Source organism: Canis lupus, chromosome 25 (assembly GCF_003254725.2).
Source record: "Canis lupus dingo isolate Sandy chromosome 25, ASM325472v2, whole genome shotgun sequence".
In the NCBI taxonomy this organism is placed as follows: domain Eukaryota; kingdom Metazoa; phylum Chordata; class Mammalia; order Carnivora; family Canidae; genus Canis; species Canis lupus.
In genome coordinates, this window is record NC_064267.1 from 13,459,482 (window position 1) to 13,473,883 (window position 14,402).

Below are 14,402 nucleotides of genomic sequence, written 5' to 3' on the forward strand. Positions count from 1 at the left end.
CGTCCCCTCGGGGATGCGCGGGGAGGCTCCGGCCGCGGGTGACGCCTCCCGGGGCTGCGGCACGGCCGCTCCGGGGCCGCTCTGACCGCGCGCCCCGACAGCCCCAGCAGCGCCCGCCGCCCGCCGCCCGCCCGCCCTCCAGGCAGCGCCCCCGGCCGAGAGAGGGATGGCTTAGGACTCGGGCGTCCTCCGCTCCGGACTCGGCGGCAGGGGCAGGGGCAGGGGCCGGGGCCGGGGCCGGGTCGGCGCCGCCGGGAGCCGGGTCGCGGGGACCGCGCCGCCGCGGAGCCCGCCGCGCGCCCCCTGGAGCCGCGCCGCCCGCGCCCGGGGTGGTGCCATGTGGGGCGGACGCGGCTCGCCCGCCGCCGCGCCCCGGGGCGCCGCCTCGCTGCTGCAGCTGCTGCTGGCCGCGCTGCTGGCGGCGGGGGCGCGGGCGAGCGGCGAGTACTGCCACGGCTGGCTGGACGCGCAGGGCGTCTGGCGCCTCGGCTTCCAGTGCCCCGAGCGCTTCGACGGCGGCGACGCCACCATCTGCTGCGGCAGCTGCGCGCTGCGCTACTGCTGCTCCAGCGCCGAGGCGCGCCTGGACCAGGGCGGCTGCGACAACGACCGGCAGCAGGGCGCGGGCGAGCCGGGCCGGGCGGACAAGGACGGCCCGGACGGCGCGGCAGGTAGGGCGCGCGGCGGGGAGCGCGGCGGGGGCGGCGGCGGGGGCACCCCGGCCCAGCTGTTAACTCGTGCTGAGCGGCGCACCGAGCCTCAGTTTCCCCATCTGTCACCCATAGACTGGCTGGGCTTGGACTTTGCGAAGAAAACTACGCACCCACGTAAGGCAGCGTGGAGGTGCAGACGGCCCCGCAGGCCTCCTGGCCGGGGACCTCGGTTTCCCCTGCCACCCCTCCTGCCTTCGTGGGTCTAACTCCTAGTAGGGGTGAGCGTCGTGGTGGTACCTGGGGAAATGGCAAGGGCGCCTCGTCCATGGCAGGCAGCTCCTCAGGACCTTCCCGTGGGATGCTGCGCTGTGCCAGACCCCGGGGCATTCCCATCCCCTGGAGCGCTTGGCTGCAGGGCCCCCGGCCTCTCTGGTTTCTGGGCAGTTCTCCTGACCGCTCAGACTTAGTAGGTGTGACATTAGAGCCATGCCCAAGCTTGCTCTTTGTGGTTTTAGTTGTTTTTTTTTTTTTCTTTTTAAAATTCTTTATTTTTTCAAGTTGCCAAAGCCAGAGCTGGAAACCTAAACAAATCCACGAACGAATTTGATAGATTGCACTTCCTTCATTCTTCAGAAACCTCACAGACCGTGTCCCTCGAGGGTCTGCACTAGTGTGTGCTTGAGGACAGAAGGGAGGATTTAGCATCGGGCTAGAGGTAGAGGTCAAATGGCGGACGCGTCATGGATGGATGCCTCCTTCTGCAGCTGGTTATGCTAAGGAGAGGACTTCTTATCAGTGCGCTGAGCCAGGGTTTAAGCTGCCTGAGCTTTGGCACTGCGTGGCCCCGTGTTTACAGAACTGTCTCCTGGGCCTGGTAAGAGGCCACTCTCTTCAGTGCTGTTCCCTTTGCAGTCAGGCTTTTTATGAGCAAGTTACTCCTATTGTCCCCCAGCCTTGACTCTGAAGAGTACAGAACTGAGAGTAGTAATTCCAGAACAGGTGGCATCTTAAAGCTCGAGCTCGTTGTTGCAGGGTGTGTGGTGGTGGGATAGAACCTTGAGAAATGAGCCAGAGTCAGAACTGCTCCCTTGATGGATCTGCTAAGTTGGGCTCATCAGCAGTCTCTAAAAAGTTGGGGTTGACTTTGGACAAAGCAGGAGGCAGCTGACGTTTCATGAGGCACATTTCATGATGTGCGTGGGTGCCTTCTTCACTCTAGTTTTAAATCTTTTTCCTGAAAATTCTGTTATTCTCACTTCTCTCCTACAGTCCAGAAGGACAACATGCCTAATCAAGTGGTGCAGAGAGTTTATGGGGAGCACTGCATTCTTCACCTCTGTGCAGTTATTTACTTTCCTCGTTAAAAATCCTGGAAGGAGAAATAGTTCTTTCTGCCCCAAACTCATTCTGTGAACTTACGCTGCTTTCAGCTAGTTTCTGCTATGTTTGGAGCATTTTTTTTTTTTTTACTTTTATTTGTTTACATCCTAATAAGGTATTTGGAGAATGAAATATTTATCACCTGCGTCCCCTGCTCCAGTGTGTTACTGCTAGCCTGTTAGAACGGTACCATGGTCTGAACACCTGCTGTGCTGCGAGCTCTGGAGCAAGTGTTTCTCCCTGTTAAGGGGAGGGGGGGGGGGCATTGTGTAAATGCAGTGTTTATTCCTCAGCAGTGAAGGTTTAGGAAATCGTCAAATGCCAGCCTTTGGTGAAATACCTTTGGTGAAATACCAAGCAGAGTTTTACTTCATGAGGCATTATTCTCCCAGGACTCCGTGTGGCCCTATGTTCTCAAAACCCCGCCGTCAGGAATATCAGAGTGCTGATAATTAGAAAGGCCACTGCTCTAGGACATGGTTCAAGGGTTCTTGATGAATTTGACCTCAGAGGTGCAGGAGAAATGGGCCTTTCCCCCAAGTGCTGGCTGTCCTGTACACTGCGCTGGCCCTGTGCTTTGCTGGGACTCGGGAGCCTGGTTCCTGTCCTTATGTATTTTCCGATCAAATAGTCAAGGCAGTGGGCGGGAGCACACCCCAAACACCGGCGCCTGGGTGGCTCATAGGGCTAAGCGTCTGCCTTCGGCTTGGGTCATGATCCCGGGGTCCTGGGATCAAGCCCGGCATCAGGCTCCCTGCTCAGCAAGGAGTCTGCTTCTCCCTCTGCCTCGTCCTTCTCCCTCAAATAAATAGAATCTTTTAAAAACCCTGATTCTTTGTAACATAGGGTGGAAGCCTGCAGCAGTGGCCCTGAGGCATTCTGCAGCCTCCTCTCTGCCCCCATCAGCCAGTGTGTCTGGCTTCTGGAAGCCCTAGAGTGCTAGCCCTATGGCTTCCAAAAGCATGTTTTAAGTAAAAGTGGAGCTACCAACTAAGGAAAGATGTTATTTTCATCTTTCACATTGTTTTTGCAGAATAAACCTCACTTGTTAAATATAATGCCTACTGCTCTATGGTCTGCACGCTTTCCCTGTGGCTCTTCACACACAACCCAATGCTGTTAAGTCCAGGTGTCACCAGTCCACCTCGGCCACCCTGGTCCCACCTGGGTGCCTTCTTGATCACTGGGGGCGGCTCTTCCTGGAACAAAGGTCTCATTGCTCCCAACATTTGTTATCCTTGGTCTATTGTTTCGTGCTGACCTGTAGCCTGGAATAACTTCCCTCTTGGGAATTCACTTCCCCTTTCCACCATGCAGCGTGTGTGGTAGGCCCAAGGACCAGTCCTCAGAGGCAAGTGAGTGTAGAGGGTGCTTTGTTTTTTTTTGTTTTTTACCCTTTGACCTCTTGCCTTACATTACAGGTTTGGTCAAAATTTAGGTCATGGCTAGACCTAAATTTTTTATTTATTTATTTTTTAAAGATTTTATTTATTTGGGAGAGAGAAAACATGAGCAGGGGGAGTGGGAGAGGGAGAAGCAGGCTCCCCGCTGAACAGGGAGCCCAATGTGGGGCTCGATCCCAGGACCCCAGGATCATGACCTGAGCCGAAGGCAGACGCTTAACTGACTGAGCCACCCAGGTGCCCCTAAAAGAACAGCTCAAAAGTGCCAACAGAGGTTTGTAAAGAATGTAATTTTCTGGGGGGGAAAAAAAAGACTCTTAAACAATGTAATTCATTTCTATGCAGGTCCTACAGCTATTTGTGAGGGCAGACTTAAGTTTGAGCAGTTTAGTTATTGTAGGAATCTTAGAAGTCTCGGGACATAAAATTCATATTTTTGCTAAATTGGACATCTGTCTCAGCCGTGTTGGGTGGGCCAGCCTAGCTGCAAATGTTAACCATTTTGCTCTGGGTGGTGCCGAGGGGGCCCTAGCACCTGCCCTGAGTGCCTGACAAAGGGACAAGGGCGTCCCATGGGCTGCTAAGAAGCACACAGACCGGCCCAGCCAAGGAGGCCCAGCTCTGGTCCTTCAGTGCCGGGTGTGGGTGTTGCTCATTTATGTATCTCTGCTGCCAAGCACCTATTTTTACTGCATTCTTAGAATAAATCATGATGATGTGTTTTTATCCTTTAGTCCCCATCTACGTGCCATTCCTCATTGTTGGGTCCGTCTTTGTCGCCTTCATCATCTTGGGGTCCCTGGTGGCCGCTTGTTGCTGCAGATGTCTCCGGCCTAAGCAGGAGCCCCAGCAGAGCCGCGCCCCCGGAGGGAACCGCCTGATGGAGACCATCCCCATGATCCCCAGTGCCAGCACTTCAAGGGGCTCGTCCTCCCGCCAGTCCAGCACAGCTGCCAGCTCCAGTTCTAGTGCCAACTCGGGGGCCAGGGCACCCCCAACAAGGTCACAGACCAACTGCTGCTTGCCCGAGGGGACCATGAACAACGTGTATGTCAACATGCCCACAAATTTCTCTGTGCTGAACTGTCAGCAGGCCACCCAGATTGTGCCCCATCAAGGGCAGTACCTACATCCCCCATATGTGGGGTACACGGTACAGCATGACTCGGTGCCTATGACTCCTGTGCCCCCTTTCCTGGACAGCCTGCAGACGGGCTACAGGCAGATCCAGGCGCCCTTCCCTCACACTAACAGCGAACAGAAGATGTACCCGGCTGTGACTGTGTAACCCGGGGCGCGACCAGGCTCCTAATGAGACAGGAGCATGGAGAAGCTATGCACTTGGACCAAAGGATCTAAGTGGAGGTCTGCCCATGTTGCTGGTGCGGACAGCCCCCTTCTCCTCGATGGCTTCGTTTGCCCCCAAGTGTATGAAACATTTCTTTCCAAGTTAGCCTTTCTGGATGTTTCCTCCCAGCGCATGATTGATTTCCAATGGAAAAAAGCATCATCTGGAGATGCCCATGTTGTTGCCAGTGGTTGTGTGACAGATGCTTGGGCCTTATATGCTCCTGAGGTCTGGCTGTCAGAAGAATTTTGTGATGGGATAGACTAAGGGTTCTCACTGTATCCTTATTATTGTCTCTTTTTGTTTTTTCCTGTACAAGATCAGAATACTTGTTCCCTCCCTTTTACCTGGGTAAGATTTTTATAAGCATCCAAGTTTCAGGGGAAGATGTAAAGAACAAAACTATTATAAAGGGAAATCCAGTAGGAACTCCCTGAGATTAGTCCTCGATCTCAGTGTTTCACAGGCACATCTTCATTTCATTGTAAAAAGATATATATATTTTGTCTATTTTTGTGCTTTTGGGGGGGGGTCTATTTTGTGCTTTTTTACCTTGTGTAGAGATCTTATTACAAAGTGATTTTCTACATTAAAAAGAGACTGAAAGAAATTGTATAGTTACTTAACTAAGGACATTTCAGAACTCTGGGATTATTTCAGTCTTGGAAGTAGCCAGTGGCGTAGTAATACAACCATTCATCTCACTCTTGATCATATCATCTAATTTTCTGGCATTAGAGTGACATCTGATAAGTAATTAGATGTTTTTTTTTTGTTTTTTTTTTTTTTTTATTGAAATCCTAAACAGTCACCTGCTACTTCTCCAAGTTACTTTGAATTTTACCGTGTGGTATGGCTTGTCATTCATTCTATTTGGCTTCAGGATCCCCATGTCTGTATGGTACTGTGTGCAGGTAATTCCTGTTATAAATGAAGATCAGCATTTCTGCCTAGATCTGATAAAAAACATTCTCGTTTTCCTATAAAAATTCAAAGAAATGGTTTACAAAGATACTTCATATAGCTTCTCAGCCATAACCTGAGACTTGGGATGAAATTTAAACCACAAATAGAATTTACTTTGCAAATCATAAGGCTTTTTATAGTCTTATTATCAAAATGGCTTATTTTTCAGGCAGTGAGGACTGTTAAGTCAAGAGAACAGCTTTTCAAAGAGATACTGCCTTTCTTCCCTCTCGAGGTTAGTTTTTGTTTTCCTCTCCTAGTTCTCAACAAGCACTATATTCATTACTAGTGTTCTGAATTATGAAATTTAAGTGAGTCTCTGTATTGTTTACTTGAAAGAAGTAAATCTAAGTATGTGCAAGCAAATTTCCAACTGCTGGCAAAACCGAGATTTGCAATTAAACAAAAACGTTGTAAGGTATGGTCTTACACACATTTATATCTATCGTTTATTTATCTACCCGTCCATCCGTTCATTATCTACCCTATTCTCTCCTCTCTATCATCCCCCTCTCTCATGACTGAATGATGTAAAACCATTGTTGGCAAGTGGTATCAATGAAGATGCTCAAAATTTTTTAAGCAACAAAGGCAGGGGAAATCATTTTACTTACTAATAAATATTTTATGGTATGAATTCCAAGGGAGTTGGGTTTTTTTCATTTTTGTTTTACTTGGTAACTTTTCAGATGGTTTATTAAAACTAGTAACGTAATAAAATGGCTAAAGAATGATAAATATTGCTTTCTAGAACCAAGAGCCTACCTTTAAAAGTAATCAATATCAGCAAAATTTATATGTATATTCTAGTAGTATTATTTCACGTATTCCATGGGAAGTGTTGACAACACAAAAGATTCAGTCTTTTGGGATTACTGTAGTATGTGGCTAATGCATGTTCTAAACCTTGTCCTTGATGGAGGATTCTGGGTTATTAAAGTAAAATTCCTAGAAATGTGGAGACGAAAAGGATCTCAGGGATCACTCAGCCTAGAGATTGGCAAACTGTTTTTTTTTTTTTCTGGGCAGGAGCCAGAGAGTAAATATTTTAGGTTTTGCAGGCCAGATGGTCTCTACCAACTATTTGACTTTGCCATCGTCACACAAAAGCAGCCATGGGGATACATAAACATATGAGTATGGCCGTGTTCCAATTAACACCTTACTGATGGACACTGATGTTTGAATTCCATACAATTTTCAAATGTCACAAAATACTTGTTTTGTTTTTTTCTCAACAATTTCAAAATGTAAAAACCATTCTAAACTCTCGGGCCATAAAAACTAGGCAGTGGACCAGATTTGGCCATTGGTCTTTGTTCATCAATTCGTAGTCTAGTCCACCCTTTGCTGACGCGGGAGTTGCTCTGTGACATCTTTGACAGGCCTTTCTTAACATAGAGGGACGGGGAGTGCTGGCTTCTCTGCGACTATTTCTTTCCTATGTGGTATTAAATATGCTGAAAGCAAAAGTGCATTTTAACGAGTTCTTCACCTAGTGAGTGAGGGCAACCAGGTCTTTCCAAAAGTATAGATAACATCATTGGAAGAACCCTCAGGCCTTTTCAGTTTTGGTAAAAACACTCAAGAAGTTGAGCTTTCAAAGTAAAAGGTCAAACAGTTGGTTTAAGGATACCTTCCATCCTATCATGAAATCAGAATCTGTAAAGTATAGTTTGCACCCAGGAGAAGTATTTCAATGTCGGGGGCTGGGGGTGGGGGGAGGAGCAGTTACAAATAGAATAGTTTGTTACTGTACATTTCTTTCTTGGATCATGATGGTTCTGGGGATTTCTGTATTCCTCTGTGTGGGACAGAAAGACCCTCTGGTTGAAAGAAGAAATTAGCCAGCTCTTTCCATTTAAGGGCCTCGGGGAAGCTGCTTATCTCCTATCCTTCCTGCTGTGGCTGAAAAAGTTACAATTTAACAATAATATCAACATTCAAAGTGGCAAAAAGACCATTAAGACAAATGCACGTAGGTCTGGCGTGTTTACTCTGCAATACTCCTAGTTTCAGGCTAGAGTTCCACTTCTGATTATGTTCCTAGCTGCTTGGCTAATATTTCCCATATTAAATTTACCACGAGCTCATTTTTCTCAAGACTGCACAGTTTTATTTCATGAATTCTATGACTGATCTTTTCTCCTTGTTTTATACAAATTAGGGTTTAAGTTGCCTTCAGAAGTGCCTTCTGCCTGAAGAAACCGTGACAATCAGAACCCAGTTGGCGAGGAAAGTTAGGGCAGATGTCCGCAAATGGACTGGACACGGGAGAAAAGTTTCAGTGGTGCGAACCCCAGGGAAGGGTCTGGCCCCTGCCTGGTAACAGCACTCGCACGTACTCCCTGTCTGCGTCAGAGGCCCCGTTTCCTGCAAATTCACATTCTGTCTCTACCACGCACACCCTCAGTGATTCAGTAAAAGCCATTTAAATGGAAGAGCAGCCTACTTGCCTTTGATTGCTTATGCTTTTTAAATGCTTGAATACGTTTGTTTCTGTTGAAGGGACTTCAGAACCCAGACTTCTCACTAATTTAGCCTGGGCTTCTTCTGTCAGAACTGGCGCAAATGTGTACTCTGTATTTTCCTACACTGTCCACTGCAGACCTCTGCTGGAGGTATGTGCTTGGCGAAGCTTGTTGGAATTTGGGGAGAAGGCTTATGACGTGCAGACAGAGAAAGTCCACTAACCCGCCTGTCATTAGGATGGACAAGGAGCAGCCCAGGAACTTGCCCGCCCTTCTGGACCTGCTGAGTGACTGCTAAGCCAAGAATTTATGAGCAGTAACAGCGAAGGGAACTTTCTAGGATTCTTAAAACCTGTGATCGCTTCCCCATTCTGCTTATTTTCCTTGCCTCTGGAGCAGGAGACAAAGCGTCCGAGCAAGCTGTATGATCTTGAGTGGAGGAAGCTCAGGGAGGAGGTGGTGGCAGTGGCTTTCACAACCCAGGGAAGTGCGTGGGCTCCCCGGGGGGCCGGCAGTAGGTCTGGACCTGGCCACTGGGGAAGGTGCACCCTTTGTGTTCAACTTTGAGCCCCTTTCATTTTTAAAAGGAGCAGCCTAAATATTGCAAGGAGGAATAAATCATGCATACAAATGAGAACACCATTCCTCATCACTCAACGTTAATCCTCCTTTTCTTTTCCTTCTTAGATGCTAGAGCCTTGAGGACATTTCCACCCTGCTACCCCTCGCCCTTTCTCTCTGTTTTTTTAAGAGCCAGAGATCAGCTATTTTCATTCAGCCTATTCATTCCAAAATACTTATATAGAAAATTTCTTTTGCCTTCTGAAATGTTTTTCTTAATTGAAAACATGAATGTTACTGGGCTTCAAGTGCCTTGGAGGGGTTGAGTCGGTGAGAGATGACAAAGAGTTAGAAATTATTAACTCTTTAACCAAAAATTAGAGGTATGCTAGGTAAGCATTTTTTAGTGTGTGATTTGCATTTGCTTTTCTTTGCCCTCTGTTCTTCCGGATAGAATCCTTTATCGGTGAGAGATGGAAGAATTAAAAACCCTAGAGAAACAGTTACTCCTGTCCAAGAAGTTCAGTGTTTTTGATTGTTGACTATAACCCCACAGCACCATGACAGCATAACTCTGAGATAACGTTACAGTTTTACGCAGGGAGTTGGCAGTGAGGGTCACTGTGCTGTTCACAGTTTAAATCTTTAGCATGCCTTCAACATTTCTACACCAAATTGAAGGAACTAGACTCAAATCAAGAACAAGAAATTTAAAATTAATGCTTTAAAAAAAAAGCTTTTAAATGAGGGATGATAAAAGGGGTAAAGTTTATGGTGGCAGCCTTAAGATTGATTTTAAACAGAAACCTTGCATCCCAGTTTCAACTATCTTGAAGTGTAGGTCTTTTCATTTAGAAAAATCATAGGTTACACAAGACATTATTTACTCAGACATAATAACTGCAGAAGACTGATTGCCATCTGCAACATGTATATAAAATTACCACATGTGTATACATATGTGTACAGAATGATCACAGGAAAATTTGAAACAGAAGTAACTTCTTCTATGAGGCTATCTCATTCAACTCTGGTCTCAATTCTTGACTGATTTTTTAAAACTGGAGCTGGTCTGCAGCGCTCATCTCTCCCTGTCTCAGCTGTAACTGGTTTTGTCGCACTTCCTCTGGAGATGAATGGACCCTAGTTAGAACCCATCTCCACCACCGGCCGTGTGCCTTCAACATAGGCTTTCCTGTCTCTGGAAAAGGGGATCTGCAACACCTACCTCCTCGGGTTGGTGTGGAGACAAAGGACATAGCGTAGCACGATGCTAGTGGCATCTGATAGGCTTTTATAATTTTTATAATACACATATAATTTCTTTTCAGATAATTTTAACCTGCTCAATACAAAGAAATACATAATTTATATTGACAAAATATGTCACAGATGAATAGATAGATCCTTAGAACTGCATTAGGAGGTTTTCCTTATTTTTCTTTCAATAACCAGTTTTACCTGCGTTAGTATTTCTAGCGTTGCCTAAGAGATTTGCACAGAAGTGGCTTCCTGTGACCCTCAAATCAATACCACTTTTTGTGATGCCCGAAATGGCCTTATTTCTCTGTGCTGTTGCTGTGTAAATTCACAGGATCTCTCTCCTCCCTGTACCTCCACTAGCTCTGGCTGTACCTATGGAACCTTTCTAGACTGCCAGTTGGCATCCCTCTGAACCAGCTGGGGCTCAGTCAGGAACATTCACTGCATCATTTTCTACACACAGTAAAGCACACAGTCTTCAGCGTACAGCTCAATAAACCATCATCAAGGTCAAGAGGCAGAAAGAATTCTGTTGACAGTTTGCTTCAAAGACAAGGGCTCTGCCGCAGTCTCTCACCATAGGTGAGCTTTGCCTGGTTTTGAACTTCATGCATATGGGATCATACAACACATACTTTTCCATGTCCAGCCTCTTTTGCTCTGTGTTGTGACTGACGTTGGAGGGAGCCGCAGTGCCTTTTCACTGCCGTGTAGTATTCTAGCATAAAAAATGCCATCGATATACTAAATTGTCCTCTCTACTGTTGATGGACATTTGGGTTACTCCCAGTTTTGGGCTGTTACAAACATTTTTAAACACGTGTTTTGGTGAACACAAGCACTCAGCTCTCTTGGGTGGAACTCCAGGAGAGGAACTGCTGTGTCGGGGTATATGAATGTTTGCCTTTAGTAGATGTGGCCATTGTCACACCAGTTATTTGCGACAGAGAATTTGTAAAAAGAGATGGTTAGACAGGTGTTAAGGAACTGAAACAGCAAAAGGGGAAACTGAGGCAATGCAGAGCTAGTGATGACTTGAGGCAGTTACTACCTCTAGGGCCAAAGGAACAAAGGGAAGAAGTGAGGTGTGGGGCAGGCGGGGTCTTAGAATCCAGGTGCTTGAAGGAAAGGCCCTGTCATGCTGAGAGGGGGCACCTGCTGACTGGGACACCGCATGGTTGGCTCTGGGAATGCAAATTTTTTTCAAAGCTGGACACTGGTGCCAACTGCCGCCAAGGTGAAGGCTGTGTCTGTGGACCCGGATAGGTCAGGAGACAGGCAGGACCTTGCCCTTGTGTTCCCTCAGTCTCTCTCCCTCTAGTGCCCCCTGTTGGCAGAGCCTAGATGGCCAGCGGGGGCTCAGCTGCCCCACCGCAGTCCCACACAGTAGGGTGGGAAGGGTGGGGGTGGAAGTCAGTAACTGGAGTCCTTCTAGCTGACACTAGGCTTTGTGACCCGAATGGGTCTTAGGATTTTCCTCCTCTTTCTGATGTACATGTTGCAAATATATTAATCTACTTATGACAGCTGTGTATCAAGTCAGTGACTGGGAGAACTCAGTGTGTCTCATTTCAAGGCAAAAATAAAAACTCAATGTTCCATCAGAACTGGGTTTAATAGCATTCCTTGGGCAGCTGCACTGGTCGGGACTTTGCAGGCATCTTTTTGAGGGCCCCGCTTGAGCATAGTCCTTTGTTTTATTTATAAAGCACGGACTTGGGAGGAGGTGGGAGTTGGATCCAAGTTCTTCTTCCATCCCTGAAGTGTGTGGCAAGCCAGGACGCCTCTTGTATCTTCAGTTGGTCAAAATGGGACTCAGCATCACGTCTGCTCAGGGGGCAGTTATGTGGGTTGACATAATATGGCAGTGCTGGCTACCTCAGTTTTCTCCATCGTGGTACTGGTTCTGTAGGCTGCCTTTCGGCAGCTCTGCTTTTATGTAAGTGGGGGTCTTTTGGCTGAATTTTAAACTATCTTTAAAACCTCACCTCGCCGTATTCTTTGTTGATCCTTTGTTGTTCTTCTGTCTTCATGTTATCCAGTAAACCTTAGAGATTGGGCTTTGGGAACTAAGGGAGGTAGAGACCGGGGAGGGCACAGTGCTGCTCTCTGCTCCTTTCACACACACTGGGTGTGATTCCCCTTTGTTCTCTACAGCACTTGTGTCACGCTGCTTGGTGCCACATTGAATTATGTAGGTGTCCCCTGAGATGGCGAGTTTCTTAAGGATGGAGACTAACACTTCAACTGTAAATGACGCCTCTGCACCCAGCACAATACCTGCGTCCAGTGCACATGTGGAGGTAGAGGTAGAAAATGTATTTGGACATAGAGATTTTAAGCATTTCAAAAGGAATTTATTGAGACATCCTTAGGCCAAGGCAATGCCATATTTATTGAAAAGTAGCATCCAATATAACTTGACATTATGGACTGGAACACAGATTTTTCTCTGCTCACAAAAATTTTCAAATAGCCATTCAGTTAACAATGCCTGAGACAGAAGAGAACTTTAGTCCTGTTTTAGATCCTTCTCGTGGCAAACTCTATAAGAATACTTGCTGCTCCCATCTAGATTTTTGTGACAGGTTGACTCCCAACATTTGGTCCAACAGAACTATGTGAGGATGGCAAAAGTTTGAAGCCACTACAGCCATCTTAAAACAATTTCTCCTGATAATAAATTGGAGGACTAAGAGTGATCTGTAGTGATGTATTAATCACTCTTACTAAGTTTTCATTTTCTTCTTTTTTTTTAATCAGTACAATATTTCTGCATTCATTTTAAGAAATTTGTTTTCAAAGATTTTATTTATTTATTCATGAGAGACACAAAGAGAGAGGCAGAGACATGAACAGAGGGAGAAGCAGGCTCCTGTGAGGAGCCTTGTTGCAGGACTCGATCCTAGGACCCCAGGATCACGACCTGAGCCAAAAGCAAACACTCAACCACTGAGCCACCCAGATGCCCCAAGAAATTTTATATCTAATGAAAGGTGTTTTAGAACAGGACTCCTTTGTTGACTATCTAAGGATCAATATGCATTCAGGAATCCTTTACTGAGAAGTATGAGGAATTCATGTAGTTCAATGACTGCTGTTTTTCACAGTATAGTTATAAGAAAACACTGTGCTCAGCAAACAGTAGTCCAGCCCACATCCAGCCTATGATTAATAGAAAGTGAGTTAGAACTATGTGAGAACCTCATGGCTACAATTCACTTTGGAGCACTGCCCGTGTGGTGTTCAGTGCACCCAGTGGCCTGGATTTGCCGTAGAGTAGAATGCAGAATGAGGAGCCCCCTTGACATCATCCACAGGGCGTGTGCTTCCCGAAACACGTGCGCACCTCCCCACATGTTGCTGCAATCATTTCCAGGTTAGCAGCCCAGGCCCCTTAAGGAACCAAGAATAGGGCTCTTCCCAGACCCAATCTGCAGGCACCCTGATCACAGTCTTCCAGCCTCTAGATGGTGTTTGTTGCTTATTAGCCAAATAAAGGTTCGCTGTTTGTCAGCCACCCAGTCAACGGCATTTTTGCTCTAGCAGCCCCAGCTAAGACGCCATCTGTCCTGCACAACATGGTATCGGCTTATATATTCTTTTGGGGGTTTTTTGTTTTTTTAAAGATTTTATTTATTTATTTATTAGTGACACAGAGAGAGGCAGAGACACAGGCAGAGGGAGAAGCAGGCTCCATGCAGGGCGCCCGATGCGGGACTCGATCCCGGGTCCCCAGGATCACGCCCTGGGCTGAAGGCGGCGCTAAACCGCTGAGCCACCCGGGCTGCCCTATACTTTTGTTTATTGTCTGCCTCTCCCTCTAGAATAGAAGCTGCGTGTGGCCAGGACTTTGGCTCAGCTCTACATCTCAACACATCTTCCATCTGTGTTGGAGGACAGCTTGTGTTCCAAAGGGCGGCGAGAAGGGGTGTCTGATACCCTCCCAGCCCGGGCCCTGGGGCGGGCAGAGTTCGAGCCCAGCGCAGGAGCGCACACGGGTGGCACCACCCATGCTCTCCCCCATCAGCATCTTACCGTGAAGGCCCCGGGTTCTCAAACTTCCTGCTGTCTGCTCAGTGGACTGACAGAGCCCTGCAACTTTCCCTTCAGCATATGGTGGCAGGGAGTGGCTTTTCTCTTGTCTCCTGACACAGGGACCGTGGTAAGCCTTTCCACCCTTTCCACGGCATTGTCCAACCTGCTTCGCAAAGTTCTCCAGAAGAAATTTTTTCTGTTGTGTTTTTGAACATTTGCGTCTGCTTCATTTTCTCCACAGAGCTGGTGTGTATGTGTGATTACACACACATGCCCCCACACACACACAGTTTCACGGGCCTCCTGCATGTGTGACTGA

General features: G+C 47.3%; 1 protein-coding gene across 1 annotated transcript; it reads left to right on the forward strand.

The window, feature by feature from the left end:
• Positions 1-337: 337 nt before the first annotated feature.
• On the forward strand, positions 338-6,387 carry SHISA2 (shisa family member 2). Its single transcript, XM_025462668.3, has 2 exons — positions 338-671; positions 4,171-6,387. Exons 1-2 carry the CDS (start codon positions 338-340, stop codon positions 4,722-4,724), a joined length of 888 nt encoding a protein of 295 aa, XP_025318453.1. The 3' UTR covers positions 4,725-6,387.
• Positions 6,388-14,402: the final 8,015 nt, after the last annotated feature.

Bases quoted from the DNA above. Each gene is read 5' to 3' on its own strand.
- SHISA2 (XM_025462668.3), top strand. From the start codon at position 338: ATGTGGGGCGGACGCGGCTCGCCCGCCGCCGCGCCCCGGGGCGCCGCC. The intron at 672-4,170 runs GTAGGGCGCGCG...TTTATCCTTTAG, and splicing joins CGGCCCGGACGGCGCGGCAG to TCCCCATCTACGTGCCATTC.